Source organism: Protopterus annectens, chromosome 2.part1 (genome assembly GCF_019279795.1).
Source record: "Protopterus annectens isolate FY-2018-M chromosome 2.part1, PAN1.0, whole genome shotgun sequence".
Classification (NCBI taxonomy): domain Eukaryota; kingdom Metazoa; phylum Chordata; order Ceratodontiformes; family Protopteridae; genus Protopterus; species Protopterus annectens.
In genome coordinates, this window is record NC_056729.1 from 1385491948 (window position 1) to 1385508829 (window position 16882).

The 16882-nt window shown below is 41.4% G+C and overlaps 1 protein-coding gene across 2 annotated transcripts in view; it reads right to left on the bottom strand.

Moving 5' to 3' along the window:
* The window catches only part of AGBL5 (AGBL carboxypeptidase 5), a 2459386-nt gene that overhangs the window by 1405921 nt on the left and 1036583 nt on the right, over positions 1-16882 (bottom strand). For both annotated transcript variants that reach the window (XM_044062862.1, XM_044062863.1), the window contains exon 7: positions 10042-10624. In XM_044062862.1, the coding sequence (XP_043918797.1) occupies positions 10042-10624 (583 nt within the window). The remainder of the gene's footprint in view (positions 1-10041; positions 10625-16882) is intronic.

Sequence of the window (16882 nt, forward strand, 5' to 3'; positions counted from 1 at the left end):
GTCGTGGTCTGGGCCTAAGCAAGGAATGCAGTACGAATTAAAATCTTTATGAGGTATTTGCTTTCCACAGGTAAGACAATTGTTAACTTTTACTGACATCGGTTAAAAGCAAGAAAAAGGATCCCCAATGGGGTACTTAGCTTTTCTTGAAGACTTCGGTTCTGAAACTCAAAAACAAAAATTTCAGGAGTCGGCCGACCGGCACTTGCAAACTGCTTCTGCTTTGGGCACCGTGCGGCAAGAAAGACTGATGTAATGGCATCGGCTGCATGTTTTATACCCCTGACGACCTGATGCCATGGAAGAACAGATAGCATCCGACGCAGGAATCCAAGACTCTGGTATTCAGGTCAGCTGAGGGCTACCTGCCGGCAGATAACCCAAATGAAATGACTGCAACAGTGAAACACGAAGAACATCAAAAGAATGTTACATTTCTGTCAGAATGCTGGACTCTTCCTGCCTTGACCTCTCCTGAAGAAAATCTAGGTCAAAGTTCATCACTGATATCTGTGAAAAAAAAAATCTGTTTTTTTTTCTTTCAAGTATATATGTGCAAAATCTACTCAAAATACAATAAACTCTCACTTAACCGGCACCCGTGGGGATTGGTAGATGCTGGATAAGTGTAGTTTCCAGTTGCTTGAGCTGTTCCGCATTGAACAGAAGAGGCTCCACTTGTGATTTTTGATTGTCTCGTATGCCAGCCAATCAAAAATCACAAAGCAGAGCCACTTCTGCTTAATGCGGAACAGCAGGCAGTTGCTTGGGAGTGCCAGCTACTTGAGTTCCAGTTAAAGGAGACCTTACTGTAACACCTTTTTTTTTCTTTGAAGTAAAGAACTGTCAAGACAAAGGCTACTGTAATGTTTTATACTGAGATGTTGCTAAAACATAATTTGCTTAAATTTTGTATGTTAATAGCTTATGTTGTAGGTTTATTAACTAACTATAAATATTAACTGTACACAACTGAAAGAAGTAAAGTTTGATGTTTGTTACTGATTAGAATAGCTTAAAAGAATTAATAGGAATGTGAAACTTAAAGAGGAAATTAGCTGCTGTGTGCTGTGAGTTGTCATTTTCACACAGTGTTGTCAAATTCTGATGTCAGTATGTGAAGCTTAGATCAGAGCAGCAGTTCACAATGGCTAAAAACATACATTCAAATGAAACAAGCACAAATTCTTTTATATATAGTCAAGAATGCTTGTAATACTAACATTAATAAGAGTAAACATCTTATTAATAATATGCAAACGCATAAGGAATTAAATATTTAATAAGTAACTAACAAAAGAGCGGTATCACTAAGTGAAGAAATATGTACATATACTACAATCTTTAATAGAGAGCTGATGATTAAATAGCTCTTTGCCGGGATATTTTAGAAATACAAGATATACAGAATATATATATATATGTAGAATATTAGTGGGAAAATAACACAAAACATATATTTAAATAAACTGCTCTTAAGAAAGATGTATATTATGTACACCTGCATATGGCAGAAATGTGGACATGCAAGATTTCATATAATTTCCACAGAAAATCATATAAAAATATTTTGAAAATAATCTGAAAGCTGAAATTTGAAGCTTGATCATGTGAACTCTGAAGCTTTTTACATGTTGTATGTTATTAGATTCACTAAGACTACTTGAAAAACTACTTTCATAAGTGAAAGCTGAAATTTGGGTGTTTATTGCTGAATCAGTACATCAATTTGAGACTTTTCAAGATGTTTGAATGCAGGAAGGGAAAATGGGATTTGAATTAAACACATTGTAACATCTGAATACAATATAGACTGCAAATATTTTTTGACTCCACAGAAATAGCAAGACATTCACTTTGACTGCAGTAATGTACATATTTTTATGAAGTAGTTTAATACGCTAAAGGATTTTTAAATATTTTGCCATACGTCATGTTAAGAATTGTTATACAATTAAGATACAGACATTTGTACTTCAAAAATTAATTCAGAGCTTTGATCTATAAAATGTGTGTTTGTCTTTTAGCATGAAAATTATATATGTGCACGGATTTCGCTTTTTAATTACAGTTTAATATAAGATTACCTGTCACTTTTAAGTTTACAAATGTCTGTCTCTTCAGGTCCCGCTCTGTTATACTTATTATTTAGAGATCTTGTTACAATAAAGTTGAATGAGTGAATAATTTAGGAATATTTAATTGGTAATTTATACTATTGTGTATATAATATACTATTTGTATAGATTATTTAATATTTCTGATTAACAGAACAGGATTATTAAACATTTATGTAGTAATGATGGGAATAGTTTTAAATGGCAAAATATATAACTAAATGAATAGTTTATTGTTATTCTTGACCTATAAATAATGTTATATTTATTATTTGTAAGTCACGGTACATTTTGGTTAGTTTTTTTATGAATTTTTAGTTGCTAGTAGGTAGAGCAATAGTATAGTATAGGCAAACTAGGAACTTTGGTATCCCATGGTAGGTTGTGTTTTATTAACTATATATACAGTTATAGTTGTAGACTTGTCTTTGTTTTTGTTATTTAGGAGTTTTAGTAGTTTAGTTTGTATGAAGGAAGAATTGAAAAAAATGTGGAATGTTAAAATACTGGAGGACTGCATTAGTCTTATATATAATTAAATTAATATGGTGGATAAATGTGTCATATTAGATTTTAAATTTTTTTTAAATACACTGTATGAAGAGTTTTAATCTATTGTCTATTAATGTAAATGTATTAAATAATGGCAACAAAAGGAAATCATTAATGAGATATCTAAAATTAAATAGAGGAGACATTATATTCTTGCAAGAGACTCACTTTGTAGGCAAAGATATGTAATGTTATCATCTGCTTCTTATAACAAAAAGAGAAGAGGAAAGTACAGTTGTGTACACTTACCATAAATGTAGATGTTCGAGTGCATTCACTGTTGCAGTCATTACATCTGGGTAATCTGCTGGCAGGTTGCCCTCAGTCAGCCTGAATAACAGTGTCTTGGGTCCTGCATCGGTTGCTGTCTCCTCTTCCATGACGTCAGGTCGTCAGGGGTATAAAACATGCAGCCGACGCCATTTTATTCAGTTTTTCTTGCCCCAGACGTCAAGTGCCCCCAAAAAAAAAATATATATATATATATATATATATATATATATATATATATATATATATAACAGAAATATATATAAATGAACTTTTAGCAACATAAACTTTACCTTCATCTAAAAGCAAATACACCACAAAGGCTTTAGTGTACAGTGAAGGAAAGAAAAGGTATAGAAAGGGGGATGGCGGGTGGGTAACTCGGACTGCAACACTGAATACACTCGAACATCTACATTTATGGTAAGTGTACACAACTGTACTATGTTCTTCGTGTTTCACTGTTGCAGTCATTACATTTGGGAAGAATCCCAAAGCTACGGATGGGAGGATGGAACTAAACAGCATTAGGAGCGGCTATAAGGCCCTGCAGGACTGCAGTGGCAAAGCCTGCCCTGGATTTGGAGAAGAGAGGCAAATGATAATGATTTGTGAAGGTATGAACAGAGCTCCAAGTAGCAGCTTCTAGAATGTCTTTGGTTGGAACCCCTCTGAGAAAAGCTGCTACAGTAGAGGCAGCCCTGGTGGAATGTGATCTGATCCCCTTGGGCACAGGTTTACCATGGTGCAAGTAGCAGAAACGAATGCAGTGGCTTATCCACTTAGAAATAGTCTGCTTTGATATAGCCTTCCCCTCTGACCCTGCAGTAAATGCTACCAGTAGTTGCTCAGACTTTCTTAGAGATTTGGTCCTGTTCAAGTAGAATCTTAGTTGTCTGTGTACATCCAATGAATGCAGAAACCGCCCCTCCCCCCCCATTGTTCTGCGGATTTGGGTAAAATGTTGGCAGGTGAATTGTCTGGTTAAGAGCCACACTGGAAACCAACTTAGGCATAAAGGAAGGATTGGTCCTGAGGGACACCCTGTCCGGGTAAAATATAACAAAAGGCTCCACTGCCATGAGAGCCTGTAGTTCTGAAACCCTTCTTGCTGAAGTGACTGCCAAGAGAAAAGCTGTTTTCCAAGATAGAAATTTTATATTAGCAGTAGCTGCTGGTTGAAAAGGAGGCAGGATGAGTTTTTCCAGCACAAAATTGAGGTCCCATGCAGGAGTTGGTGATCTTCTGGGAGGCCTTAAATTTTTGGCCCCTCTAAGATACTGTTTAAGCAGAGGATGAGAAAAGAGGGGAGGCTCTGTGTTGTAATGAGCCGAGATGGCAGAGGCATGGATTTTTATTGAAGAAAAAGATAGGCCCTTGTCAAGCATCTCAGTCAAGTATTGCAAAATCTGAGGAATATTGGACTTTGCTGTGTCTGTTCCTTGTGCTTGGTTCCAAGCACAGAATCTCTTCCATTTATCAGCATAAAATTTTCTAGTACTAGGCCTTCTGGCTTACAAAATGACATCGATCACAGATTTACTGAATGGTGCTGTTTGAATAATTAATTGATCAGCCATACTGCAAGATTCAGAGTTTGGAGCTGAGTGTGCAGAATTTGATTGTTCTACTGAGACAGTAGATGAGGTATTTGAGGCATGTACCATGGAGGAAGTTGAGACACATTCCTTAGAAGTGGGTGCCAGTGCTGGCGAGGCCAGTCTGGAGCCACTAGGATCATTTTTGTTTTTTCCTGTCCGACTTTTAGTAAGACTTTGGAGAGTAGAGGCAGAGGGGGAAAGGCATAGAATGATAGGTTCTTCCAGCTGAAGGATAGGGCATCCACTTTCCATGATTTTTTGTGATGAGTTCTTGTGCAGAATTTGTCCATCTGATAATTTTGGGGAGAGGCAAAAAGATCTATGTCTGGGCTCCCCCTTTTCTGTGTTAACATACTGAAGATTTGTGGATCCAGTTTCCATTTGTGCGGGTCCATAAGATTTCTGCTTAGGTCGTCTGCCAGAGTATTTTGTTTTCCTGGCAGGAATTGAGCTTGAAGATATATTTGGTAAGTCAAGGCTGTGTTCCACAAGGCCATGGCTAGTCTGCAAAGGGGGTAGGAATGTGTACCCCCCTGCTTGTTTATGTACCACATAACTGTGGTGTTGTCCGTCTTTATCAGTAGTTGTCCTGGATGAAGTAAGTCCTTGAAGGCTGTCAGAGCATTCTGAACAGCTAGCATCTCTTTCTGGTTGCTATGCAGATGCATTTGGTTTGGGCTCCATTTGCCCTGAATTCATCTCCCCGCTGGGTGGGCCCCCCCAAGCATAGTCTGATGCATCTGTAGTTAAGGTTTGGGTGGCAGGGGGTAGAGTGAATGACAGTCCCTTGTTTTGGTGACATGTCTCTGCCCACCAAAGAAATGGCTGGGAATGAGAGGAATCATTGTTTTCAGACTGTGACAATGTTGACTCCATAAACTTTTTAGGTACCATTGAAGTTTCTTCATATGCAGTCTTGCATATGGAATTAGTAGAATGCAGGATGCCATGAACCCCAAAGCCTGCAGAATTTGTCTTGCAGATAACTGGGTTTTTGTTGCCATTTGTCTGAAGTATGTCGTCAGTTGCCTTTGTTTTTCTGGCGTAAGGTAAGCCATCTCGGCAGTTGTATTCAAGCTTGCACCCAGGAATGTAATTTCTTGAGAGGGTACCAGTTGTGATTTCTTTTTGTTTATGGTGTACCCTAGGCATGCTAGAAGCCTTTTTACAAATGCCAGATGTTGAAGAAGAGTGTCGTTGTCCTCTGCTTGAATAAGACAGTCATCCAGATAGGGATAAATTTGAATGCTTCTTTGTCTGCAGAATGCAATTACTGGTGCCAGGCACTTTGTAAAGACCCTGGGTGCAGTAGATAAGCCAAAGAACAGTGCAGAGAATTGGTAATGCAAAAAACCTGCTTTGAAGCAGAGGTATCTTCTGCATGATTCCCTTATTGGGATATGCGGGTATGCCTCTTTTAAGTCTAGAGTTACTAACTAAGCATTCCTGCTTACCATAGGCAGTAGCTGTTGTAAAGTCAGCATTTTTAATTTTGGAATATCCAGGAACGTGTTCAAAATCGATAAGTCCAGTATTGGACGCCATGAATTGTTTTTTCTGGGTACCAGGAAAAGTCTTGAATAAAAACCTTGTCCTTTTTCCTCTTCTGGTACCGGTTGAATAGCCCCCATATCCATGAGGGACATGATTTGTTTCTGGGCCTCTGCCAACTGGTTTTGTGGCAGATCTGGCCATCCATTTGGAATTGGCAAAGTATGAAAATGAAATCTGTACCCTTGGGATACTATGTTTAATACCCACTTGTCCTGGGTAATTAACTGCCAATTTTGAGCATGAAGTGCTAGTTTTCCCCCCAAGGGGGCTTCCAAAAGGTAAGTGCTTGGTGATGGTAGAGGAAAGTCACTGAGACTGCTTACTGTAGGGTTGTGCTTTGTTTCCTCCAGTTTTGGAGGTGGAGGCATCCCACTGCTTTGACCTGTAAGAACCCTGTGACTGGTATCTGGAGCCTTTTGAGCGCCTGGATTTGCCTTGAGTGGCTCTGTTGGACACAGGAAAGGACCAGTTTTTAGTAGGCCAGTGTCTACTGAACCTGGGTGGCTGCACTTGCAAGAAATCTTTTACAGTTTGTATAGATTTAGCTTTGTCTTCCATTTTCTTTAAAACCTCTTCTGCCTTATTACCAGAGTATCATGCTGTAAAGGGGCATCCAACAATTTAGCTTTAACATGATCAGGCAGATTTTGCTCCTTGAGTCAGGCATGCCTTCTAATCACAGATCCAGTAACGGCGGCCCTACAAGAGGCCTCCAAGGAATCAAAACCACATTGCAAAGTATGCTTTCCAACCTGTTCTGCTGAATGCAATAACTCCTGTAACTCTCTATTTTCCACACAATCAGAAATCAACATCATTTTCTGTTTTAGTAAGCCCATAACATGCTGTTGATATTTAAGCATATGAAACTGGCAGTTTAAGGCCCTGATTGCCAAGGCTGCAGACATATAAACCTTCTTTCCCCATCTATCCAGCGCCCTGGAATCTCTGTCAGAGGGGGTAGGATTTTTGGCTGTAGAGGCCTTTACACCCTTGGGACCCTGAGAAATAGTCTCAGGGTCAGCAGCAGGATGTTTGAATAGACATTTGTGGGATTCAGGAAACCTGAAATATCTGTCTGGCTTACTAGGAGCCGGAGGCAGGGAATCAGGAGCCATGCTTGATTCCGAAAACATCATCAACAATGTCTAATACAGGAGGCATTGCCAAAGGCCTATGCTGAGGAAGAAGAAGGAAATCCCTAAGCCTCTTTTTTGATTCAGAGAAGTCCTGACTCTCCCAGTGAAAATGTTCCCTTAAAGTATGCAAAGTCTCTCCAAAAGAGTAATTCTCAGGAGGAGATGCAGATGGGATGGATTCCTCTGCATCAGAATCCTCATAGGGTGGAATAGAAAATTCCTGATCAGAACAGGAATCAGAAGGAATGGAAACCTGATCTGAAGATATTCATAAGCAGTGCCTTGCCTAGGCCTCTTAGCAGGGGGGATTGGGAACCCCTGATCAAGGTAATTAAATCCTCAGCCATTTTGATAATCTGTTTTTTAGGCATAGGGGCCTGAGCACGTGGCTCATGAGTTGGTTTTTTAGACACAGAAGAAGTTTTTGACCTTGTTTTTGAGGCTGGCGTCGGTTTGATATAAAAATGTTGAGGCCTGAAAACACCCTCAGAAGCCGGTGCCTGCTCAGCGGCTCCGGACCCATCCAAGGGAGAGACATCCGCGGGTTCAATACTTGCAGAATCTTGCTGCATACCGGACTCCGAATGGGTCTCAGTAGAGGCCTGCGACACAAAAGTAGCGGGTATCACGGGCTGCGAAAGCGCCTCACTGAGTACCGGCGAATCAGCGACTGGCTTATGAGAAGCTTCGTCATCAGTTTTGGACTGCGACGGTCTGTCTCTTTTTCTTTGTGTTTTTTGTGAACTATGGTAGTCGGATTGCTAACTGACGACATTTCAGGATAATTAAATCTTGAACCAAAATATTTAGAAGCGAAAATATACCGATGCTTAATAGTGCGTTGGTTAAATCTAGCACAAAACTGACAGCAAGGCACGTTGTGATCTGAGCCTAGACAAGGAATACAGTACAAATGAAAATCCTTATGAGGTATTTGCTTGCTCTCATGGATTAGTGTCAGTCACTGTAATCTTATATACCTTCTGTAACAAGACTGCTTTTTTTATTTCTTGAATGGCCATCATTTGTGTATGTGTCAGACTTGTTTTACAGTATACTAAGGAATTATACCGCTGCAACCAAAACAGTTGCTAAATTGCAGACCTTTGTTCAAAGTATCTTTCTGCACTCCAAGATGAATTGACTGCTCCCCCCCCTACACTTTGGTAAATGCGCTGATACTTTAAAGGATTACAACAAAAAATATGTTCTGACTTTTCTCTAAATGTCATAGCCATCTTTGATATGACATCCAAGTTATCTTAAAATGTAAAGTAGTAGAAACAACAAACATTTAAAGTTTAGCATTCCAATACTGTGATGCTGCTTATGTAAATTTGTCAAAAGAGGTTACACCTGCCTTTGAACTGTTGAGTGATTTAATTAAGCAATAACCAATGACGTGGTGTGGTATATTGAAGATTTACCCACAGTTGGCATGGTTTAATCATGAGGGCGAAGCCCGAGTGATTAAATAAAGCCAACCGTGGGTAAATTTCAATATACCACAACCACGGAGTCAGTTACAGCTATTATACAATGACATTACTTAAGAAAAAAAATACTTACTTTTCTTAAATAATGTCTTTGTATAATGGCGCATTACTGTTTTCTGCCGGTGGTGGTATACTGCTTCCTTGTTTTGATGTACTGCGCATGCGTATGGGACTTGCGTTCCTATGCATACCCAGTACATCAATGCTTTGAAACGGAAGCAACGGAGAAAAGAAAGTCTCCATTTTCTCTTTTTTTTCTTTTCTTTTTTTTATTTATTAAAAAAAAAAGAAAAAAAAAAAGTTTTGGACACTTTATACCAATGGAAAAAAGTCCGGGTGACCGGACCTTTTTCTGTTGGTATATTGTGGGATTTACAATGGGCACGCTGGCTAATCAGCATCCACGTTTTGGAATATTAATGGGGGGTCATTGTATAACTGCTCTGTTTTGCTCTGAAAGGCACAGCTACATTAGAAGCAGCTGTGAGTCAGTGTAAGTTCACAACCTCTCTGCAATAAAAACAACAGAAAACAGTTTCACACCTTTCTGCCTTGTTTACAGCAGCCTGAGCTCCTGACTACAATTTTTTCTGTGTCTGCGGTATGTCATGCAAGTGTAGACAAATTCCTCTGCAACTCATGTGAGAAGTTAAGCATAAAAAAGTGGGTGGTGGAAAGTTTTATAAAGTACAAGCAGTTTTCAGGTACCTACACAGAGCTGGAATTATATTGTAGGGAGAAAAGCAACCTAAGAGTTGAGTTAAACTGTAGGAGAAGGTGGTTTTCCTTAAAAAAAGCATTATCTTGAAACATAGCACACCTCTGTGTTAGTGTTCAGCCCTTTATAATAAAACAAAATATTTCTAGTCCAAGCAAAAATAAACTTTTAAAATTCCATCATCATGTTCTGATGAGGGATATGTCAGACTAGATTGCACACCTTTACATCTCAAAGCAGGAAATAAAAGGGATGAGGGCTGCTACAATGACTTTCTTTCATGATGCAAAAAGGAGAACTGATGTGAATAAGAACTAGACGTAATCCAGTGTTGCAGACTGGCTAATGGCTTATCAGTGTCATTACTAATTATATCAATTAAATAGTGTCATTATAAGTAAACTCAGCTCTAACTGGAAACGGTGACACTTCCTAAGTGACCAGTTTCATCTTGGATGCACTATACAATGTGGAATGGTACAATTAAGAGCTCCATGCTACAACAAATGCCCAATTGTTCAAACTTTGAGATGGAATATTAAAAACAACATTCTTTTACAATTAGAAGGCAAAACTGTCCGCTCTAAAACAAACCTGATTATTTTCATCAGTAAAGCTGTTGCCATACATAAAGCATCCCCGTTTTGAGGCATGTCCATGTAGGTCTATGTAATATGCGATTCCACTCTCATGAGGAGGTATAGCGAATGATGGCTCTGCTGAAACTGGTCTATTGTTTGCATGTTCATAGTGCCCCCCATCACTGGAGCTTTCCTCTGCCCTAACATTCCAACAGCTCTCAATGTTTAACATTTCTGAGAATGACTGTTCATTAGTGTTTTCAGTAAGCATCAATGTATCCGATAAGTGATTATCCTGAGAAGTAGTAATGAAATCATCTCCACTGCCAGAGTTTCTGATATTGTTGCTTTTCTCCATTTCTGTGAGGCATAAATCAGAGAAAAGGCTATTTCTATTGGAATGACTGAAAGTTTTTGTGCTTAACAAATTAGAAGACAGGGGGCAGACAAATGTTCTCCAGTCAGGTGAATCTACTCGGACACGATTATGAACATGATGATAAAGGATGACGGCTTTAGCTGCATAAATAGAGGGATGAAGATCAAAATCAGGACTAAGATACTGCCGGTTCAGGTTAACACCTCTGCTGTCTGTTCTGGAAAAGTAAACAAAGAGTAGAGCATTAATGGCTTTTAAAAGCAATGTTCTACAAAATTACTATACACATTTGTATTACTTCATAAACATAATGTCAAGAAATGTAAATAAAATGGAGTTACTTGACTGGTATTCAATTACTGTTATGTAATACAATTCAGGTTAAATGCACAGTAAGAACACACAATTCTACTCTTCACTTTAGCCCTCATCATTCTTACCATTCTAACAAAATCAGGTTCAATTTCCCAATCCTCATGCATACATGTACACATACAAGGGTCCCTATCACAAGCTCAAATCTTAGAAGATCAAGTCAGGAACATCAAAAACCCAGAAACTCAAACAGCATAGACTTCACTGTGCAGATCTCAGTAGAGTGGAGACTGGGGTTTTTGCTCCTTCCCCATTGTAGTGTGATCTCAAAGTTTGTATATATAATTAGTAAGGGATATGGGGAGTGCAGCCTCCCACATGGGGGTGGGTGCAGGAGGGAACTGCCTCCCTTGTAGAAAAAAAAAAGCAGATGTTCTGTTTTTGCTCCCACCGCAAGTTTCCAAGATTTTGATGTTTCCGGCTCGATCTTTTAAGTTTCCAGCTTGTGGGAATTTGAGATTGTGGTAGAGACCCATTCATACATACATGCCCATAATGTGTGTATACATTCAAACACTACAGGCATGCATATGAGGTACTTATAAGAACAGTACATTTCTGAAGGACAGCCTCCCGTTGCAGTTTAACTATGGGCTTCCAAACTATTATTGCCAGTTCTCATCTGGCCTGTTTTTTTGCCCAGCAGCAAAAGTTTTTTTACTTATCACACAAGCTAATTTCTACGTCATGGCAGAACTAGCTACAGCAGGCACTTGACCCATACAAAGCTAGCACTATGCCAATGTGCCTTCTGTTTCTCAAGATGGAAATTAATACAGCAAATTTAAATACCTATTAACAACAAAAAATAAGTTATGTACTCACCATAACATTCCATGTGAGTTGTTCATCTCACCTTCATTCTTACTAATGGGTTCAGAGCCGATCCTCGGCTCCGACTCGGCCAACTGCAAAAGCTCAAGGTCAACTCCCTATCCCATGATGCACCATGATCTTCCCCCTCAGATCTTGTTTACAGCCAACTGGCTACCTATGACTATTAATATGCCACCCTAAGAACTGGATAAGAGACAATACACCATAAATAAAATAAGTCTCGGACCTCAAGTAGACTGGATGGGGGTTGGAGGGTGGGCCATAAGAATGAAGGTGAGATGAACAACTACATGGAATATTATGGTGAGTACATAACTTCTTTATGTGAAGTTGTTCTACCTCGCCGTTCATTCTTACTAATGGGTAGCGCCTCAAGCACCATCTTTCTCAGGTGGCTCACGGGAGAATGTTCTTCAGAACAGTGAAACCAAAGGACACCCTGTCCCTGGAGGCCTTGTCTACTTTGTAATGAGTGATGAAGGTATGAGGCCTTGACCAGGTAGCTGCTGCACAAATAGTATCTTATGGTAACTTAGCAGAAAACGCTGATGAGGTAGACACAGCTCTAGTAGATTGGGCCTTTATTTTTTGCTGTAATGGGGCATTCACTGAACTGTAAATGAAAGAAATACAATCTCATAACTATCTTGACAAGGTAACTTTTGTCACTAGAGCATCTTTTTTGATTCCGAAAAGGAGACAAAGTGCTGTTCTATTTTTCTGAAATGTTTGGTCCTGTCCAAATAAAATCGGAGTTGCCTATGAACATCAAGTTTGTGCAGCATGTTTTCCATCTTACTTGTGTATTTAGGGAAGAAAACGGGCAAGTCAATAGATTGGTTGAGATTGGTCTCTGAACACAATTTGGGTAAAAATGATGGATTAGCTCTGAGCGAGACTCTATCATTATGGAAAATCAGATAAGGAGGTTTGATGGTCAAGGCCTGTAACTCAGAAATCCTCCGAGCAGAAGTGATAGCTATTAAAAATATGGGTCTTCCATGAGAGATATTTCAAATCACGAGATGCGGCTGGTTCAAAAGGAGGTAATATAATTTGGGAAAGAACAAAATTTAGATCCCATGGCATGGCCGGAGTTTTGACAAGTAGTCTCAAATGAATAGTACCCTTGAGAAAGGCTTTAGAGTCTCGATGTGACATGACATTAGAACCTTGGACACCAAGATGAAAGTTCGAGATTGCTGCTAACTGAACTCTAATGGTAGCTGCAGCAGCCCCTTCACTGAAAAGTTTAGTCAAAAATTCCGGAATGGATAAAATTGAAGCTAGGTATAGATCAATATCATTCTGAGATGCCCATATAGAAAATCTCTTCCATTTGCTAAGATATAGCTTTCTGGTAGATGACTTATGAGAGGATGTTAAAATATGTTGAGCCTCAGCTGAGAGGTTGTGAATCCTGGCTATGTTTGGAATTGGAGCAGCCAAGCTGTCAGTTTGAGGGAGTGAAGAGAAGGATGAAGAGCCCCGGATGAATGGATCAGAAGATCAGGAACCGGGTCCAGGATCCAAGGTTCTTCCAATAGATGAGGCTGAAGGAAGGGAAACCAAATCTGACTAGGTCAGTAAGGGGCTATTAAGATTATGGTCCTTCCCAGAGTCTTTCTTTCTGTAATACTTTGGGTATTAAGAGGGAAAGGAGAAAAGTTATAAAGGAGACCCAGGGGCCAATTGTGCATCAATGCATCCCTTGGGGCAGCCCCCTGGGGGGGGGGGGGTGAAGTAGCTGCTGCATTTCGTGTTTGTTGGGGTTGCAAAGAGATTGCAGCAAAGCTGGCCCCATCTGCAAAAATCCTTTCCGCTGCTTGTTTCTTTAGGGACCACTTGTAAGGCAAAAGAATTGCCCTGCTTAGCTTGTCTGCTATCACACTGGATTTCCCCGGGATGTGCACTGCTATCAAAAAGCGCTGGGTGGAAGTTGCCCACTGCCATACTCTCAGGGCCTCTCGACACAGGGGATAAGATTTTCTTCCCCCTTGTTTGTTTATGTACGAGACCACTGACATATTGTCTGCCTGAATTGCAATTGTTCCCAGAGGGACAGAGTCTTGAGAGGGCTGCAATGTTATGAATACAGCTGTCATCTCCAGGACATTGATATTCAGATGAGCCTCGTGCTTCTTCCACATACCTTGGGCTGTTCTTCCCTGATAATGCCCCCCCACCCTATCAAGGAAGCGTCCGTGGTCACCGTGGCTATAGGAGTGGGTAGGATAAATGGACGGCCTAGAGTTACTTGTTGGGACGTCAGCCACCACTGAAGGTCCTTCTTGCACGTATTCATTATTATGACTCAGTGTGACATTGGAAGTTCCTGCAAGGACCATTGAGAGAACAGGAGCCACTGTAGTACTTGCATGTGCATCCGACCCAGAGGAATGGCAATGATCGCTGCCGCTATTGTTCCTAGCAATCTGAGTACCATTGAGACTGGGGCTTTTATCTTTGGAAGCAGGTCTAGGATTTGTTTTCGTAAAAGACAAACTCTTTCTGGAGAAATGCTTAAGGTCATTGTGACTGCATTTAGTTCTGCTCCTATAAAAATGGTCTGTTGCGACGGCGACAATTGATTGCAGAGATTTAAGGTTGTGTCCCTTGCATGCATGAGTTGATGCCTGGTGGTGGCAGTGAGGAGCCAATTGTCTAGGTATGGAAACACCTGGAATCCCAAATGTCTCAGGTGAGCCATGACTACCGCCATGTATTTGGTGAACACTCTGGGGGCTGTAGTGAGACCAAAGGGCAGAGTGCAAAATTGATAATGACTGGCTCGCAGCTGGAGGCGTAAATGATCTCTGGATGGCCTGTCCATTTTTATGTGGTAGTACGCATCCTGGAGACCTATCGAGCACATCCAATTGTGTTTCCCCAGAAAGGGGAGTATCGACTGTAGCGTGACCATCCGGAACTTTGTCTTTTTTACTGACTTGTTTAGTCTACTGAGGTCTAGAAAAGGTCTCCAGTCCCCCGTTTTCTTTGGAACCAGAAAGAACCTTGAGTAAGTTCCGGATCCTCTCTGGTCTGCTGGGACTGGTTGGATGACTCTTTTTTTTCCAGCAACCTTTGGACCTCTATGGCTGCTTGTTCCCTGACTGGGTGGAACATCAGGGATTTTTTTTTCACAAGAGGGGGTGGTGTGGAAAAGGGAATTGAGTATCCTCTGGATATGATACTTTGTACCAAGCTGTCTTTTCTTATTTTTAGGCAGGTGTTTGGGTATAAAGAAAGGTGTCCCCCGACTGCCTCCAGAGATGGACAGTCGGGCCTCCTCTCAGGAGTGCTGATAAGGCTTCCCAAAGAACTGATCTCTGTCACACTGATTCTGCGAACCTCCTCTGCCGTGTGGACAGTGTCTTTCATTGTTTCCCCCTCCTCTGCCTCTAGAGGGAGGTTCACCATACGTGTCCTGAAAAGATCCTTGAGATTTATGGAACCACATCTTTCCACCCACTCTGCCTTTAGGGTAAGGTCTAATCGGGGTAGAAAAATGTACTCCAATGACAGACAAGGTCCTTCCATCTTTCTCACTCCTGGTAAGTGTTTTCTTTACTTTCGGTCCAAAAAGGGATGAGTCATCAAAGGGGGTGTTAATAAAGGAAGACTTACAGGATTCCGCAAAGGAACACAGGCGCATCCAGGAATGTCTCCTAAGGGCAATTTCTGTACCCGCTGCTCTGCTCATTCCATCAGCTGTATACCAGACGCATAGAAGAGTTCACAACAGAATTAAGAGTAGAGAGCTGGGAAGTTACCTTGTCAGAAACCCCCGCAGTTACTGAACCCTGCAAGGTATCTCCTAGTTATTTCAGGAGATCCCTTTGTAACCTTGTGAAATGTGTGAGATGGTTCAGTGATCGAAGGACAAAAGCCGCTGAACTAAACATACGCTTCCCATACCTGTCCATGATCCTGGACTCTCTATTAGGAGGATGAACAAACGTAGAAGTTTCTGATAGTTCCTTCTTAGTGGCCACTGCCACCACCATGGCATCAATGGGCACTCTTTTAGTTAGAAAAGGTTTGTCTTGAGGGCAAGTTATAAATTTATTAGGCCTCCTGGAAACAGGCTCCGTGGTATCCAGGGACTTCCATGCCCTCCGAAAGAGTAACTCAATCAACTCATCAGGGTTGAGACCCAAAAGCCTTCAGGAGGACTGACTCATCATCAGTAAGGTTAAGGGATTTCTAGCCACCCCTCTGTTTAAGAATTTCTAACATATCTGCGAATGAGATATCCTCTGAGGGAAACCGTGGGGACCCTTCTGACTCATCTGTCAGTATCCGAAGTGACAGATTCCTGTGGGGAGTCCAGATACTTCCTCTTGCAAAGTCTCCTCCTGGGAACCTCTTAAGTGGGAGCTTCTGGAGAGGTCTCAGAAGAGCATGGCTTGCCCAAAGGACCTTGCTGAGGCTCAGTGTCTCTACGTTTTAATGGAGCATGTGTTGTAGAGGTAGACACCAGTGCTTTAAGGGAGGGAGTTGTTGGTACTGACATTGTGGTTGTCGGCGTGGACAATACTCTCCTCATGGCCTCGAAGGCCCCTCAGTCCCGACGCGAGGAATCCCCCGGATCCGAGGATACAAGAGACTCTCCCGGCACCAGAACAGAGGGCTCCGAGCCCAAGGCTGGAGCCAAGCTCACTTGAGCTGAGGTCCCGAGAGGCAAAGTCAGAACCGACCAGTCGGTCCAACTGTCCTCCCCTGACCAGACTGGCGAGCGTCGACTCCGAGATCCCTCGGTCGGCACTGAAGATATCAGGGCAGTCGGGGCTGACAAGCCTAAGGTAGGTGTCGGCCCCGAGGGCTCCAAGATCAACAGTTCTAAGCTCTCCGGCTCCAAAACTTTGAGGCAGATCAGAAGAGAAACAGAAGATGGTGGGGGAATTTGTGTTGGCTCCGAAGTCCCAGGGGTCGGTGCCGATAAAATTTTGGCAAGCGCCAGTATCTGCAAAAGCCTCTTCATCACACAGTCCACATCCAAATCAGAGTGTCTACTTGAGGGCTCAAGAAAAATGTGTGGATGAAGCCATCAACTGTAAGATGGGGGATTTCAATGTAGGAGATACTGGCTCCAATGTCGGAGACCGGCTCCTAACCAAAATAACAGTCGGCTCCGTTGGCTGTGGAGCCAATGTTGAAGCTTTACGCAATCTGGTTTTTGGAGTTGATGGGCTTTTCCTTGGCTCCGAAGAAAGTACAGTTTTGTACCTACCATAAATGTAGATGTTCGAGTGTACACCCT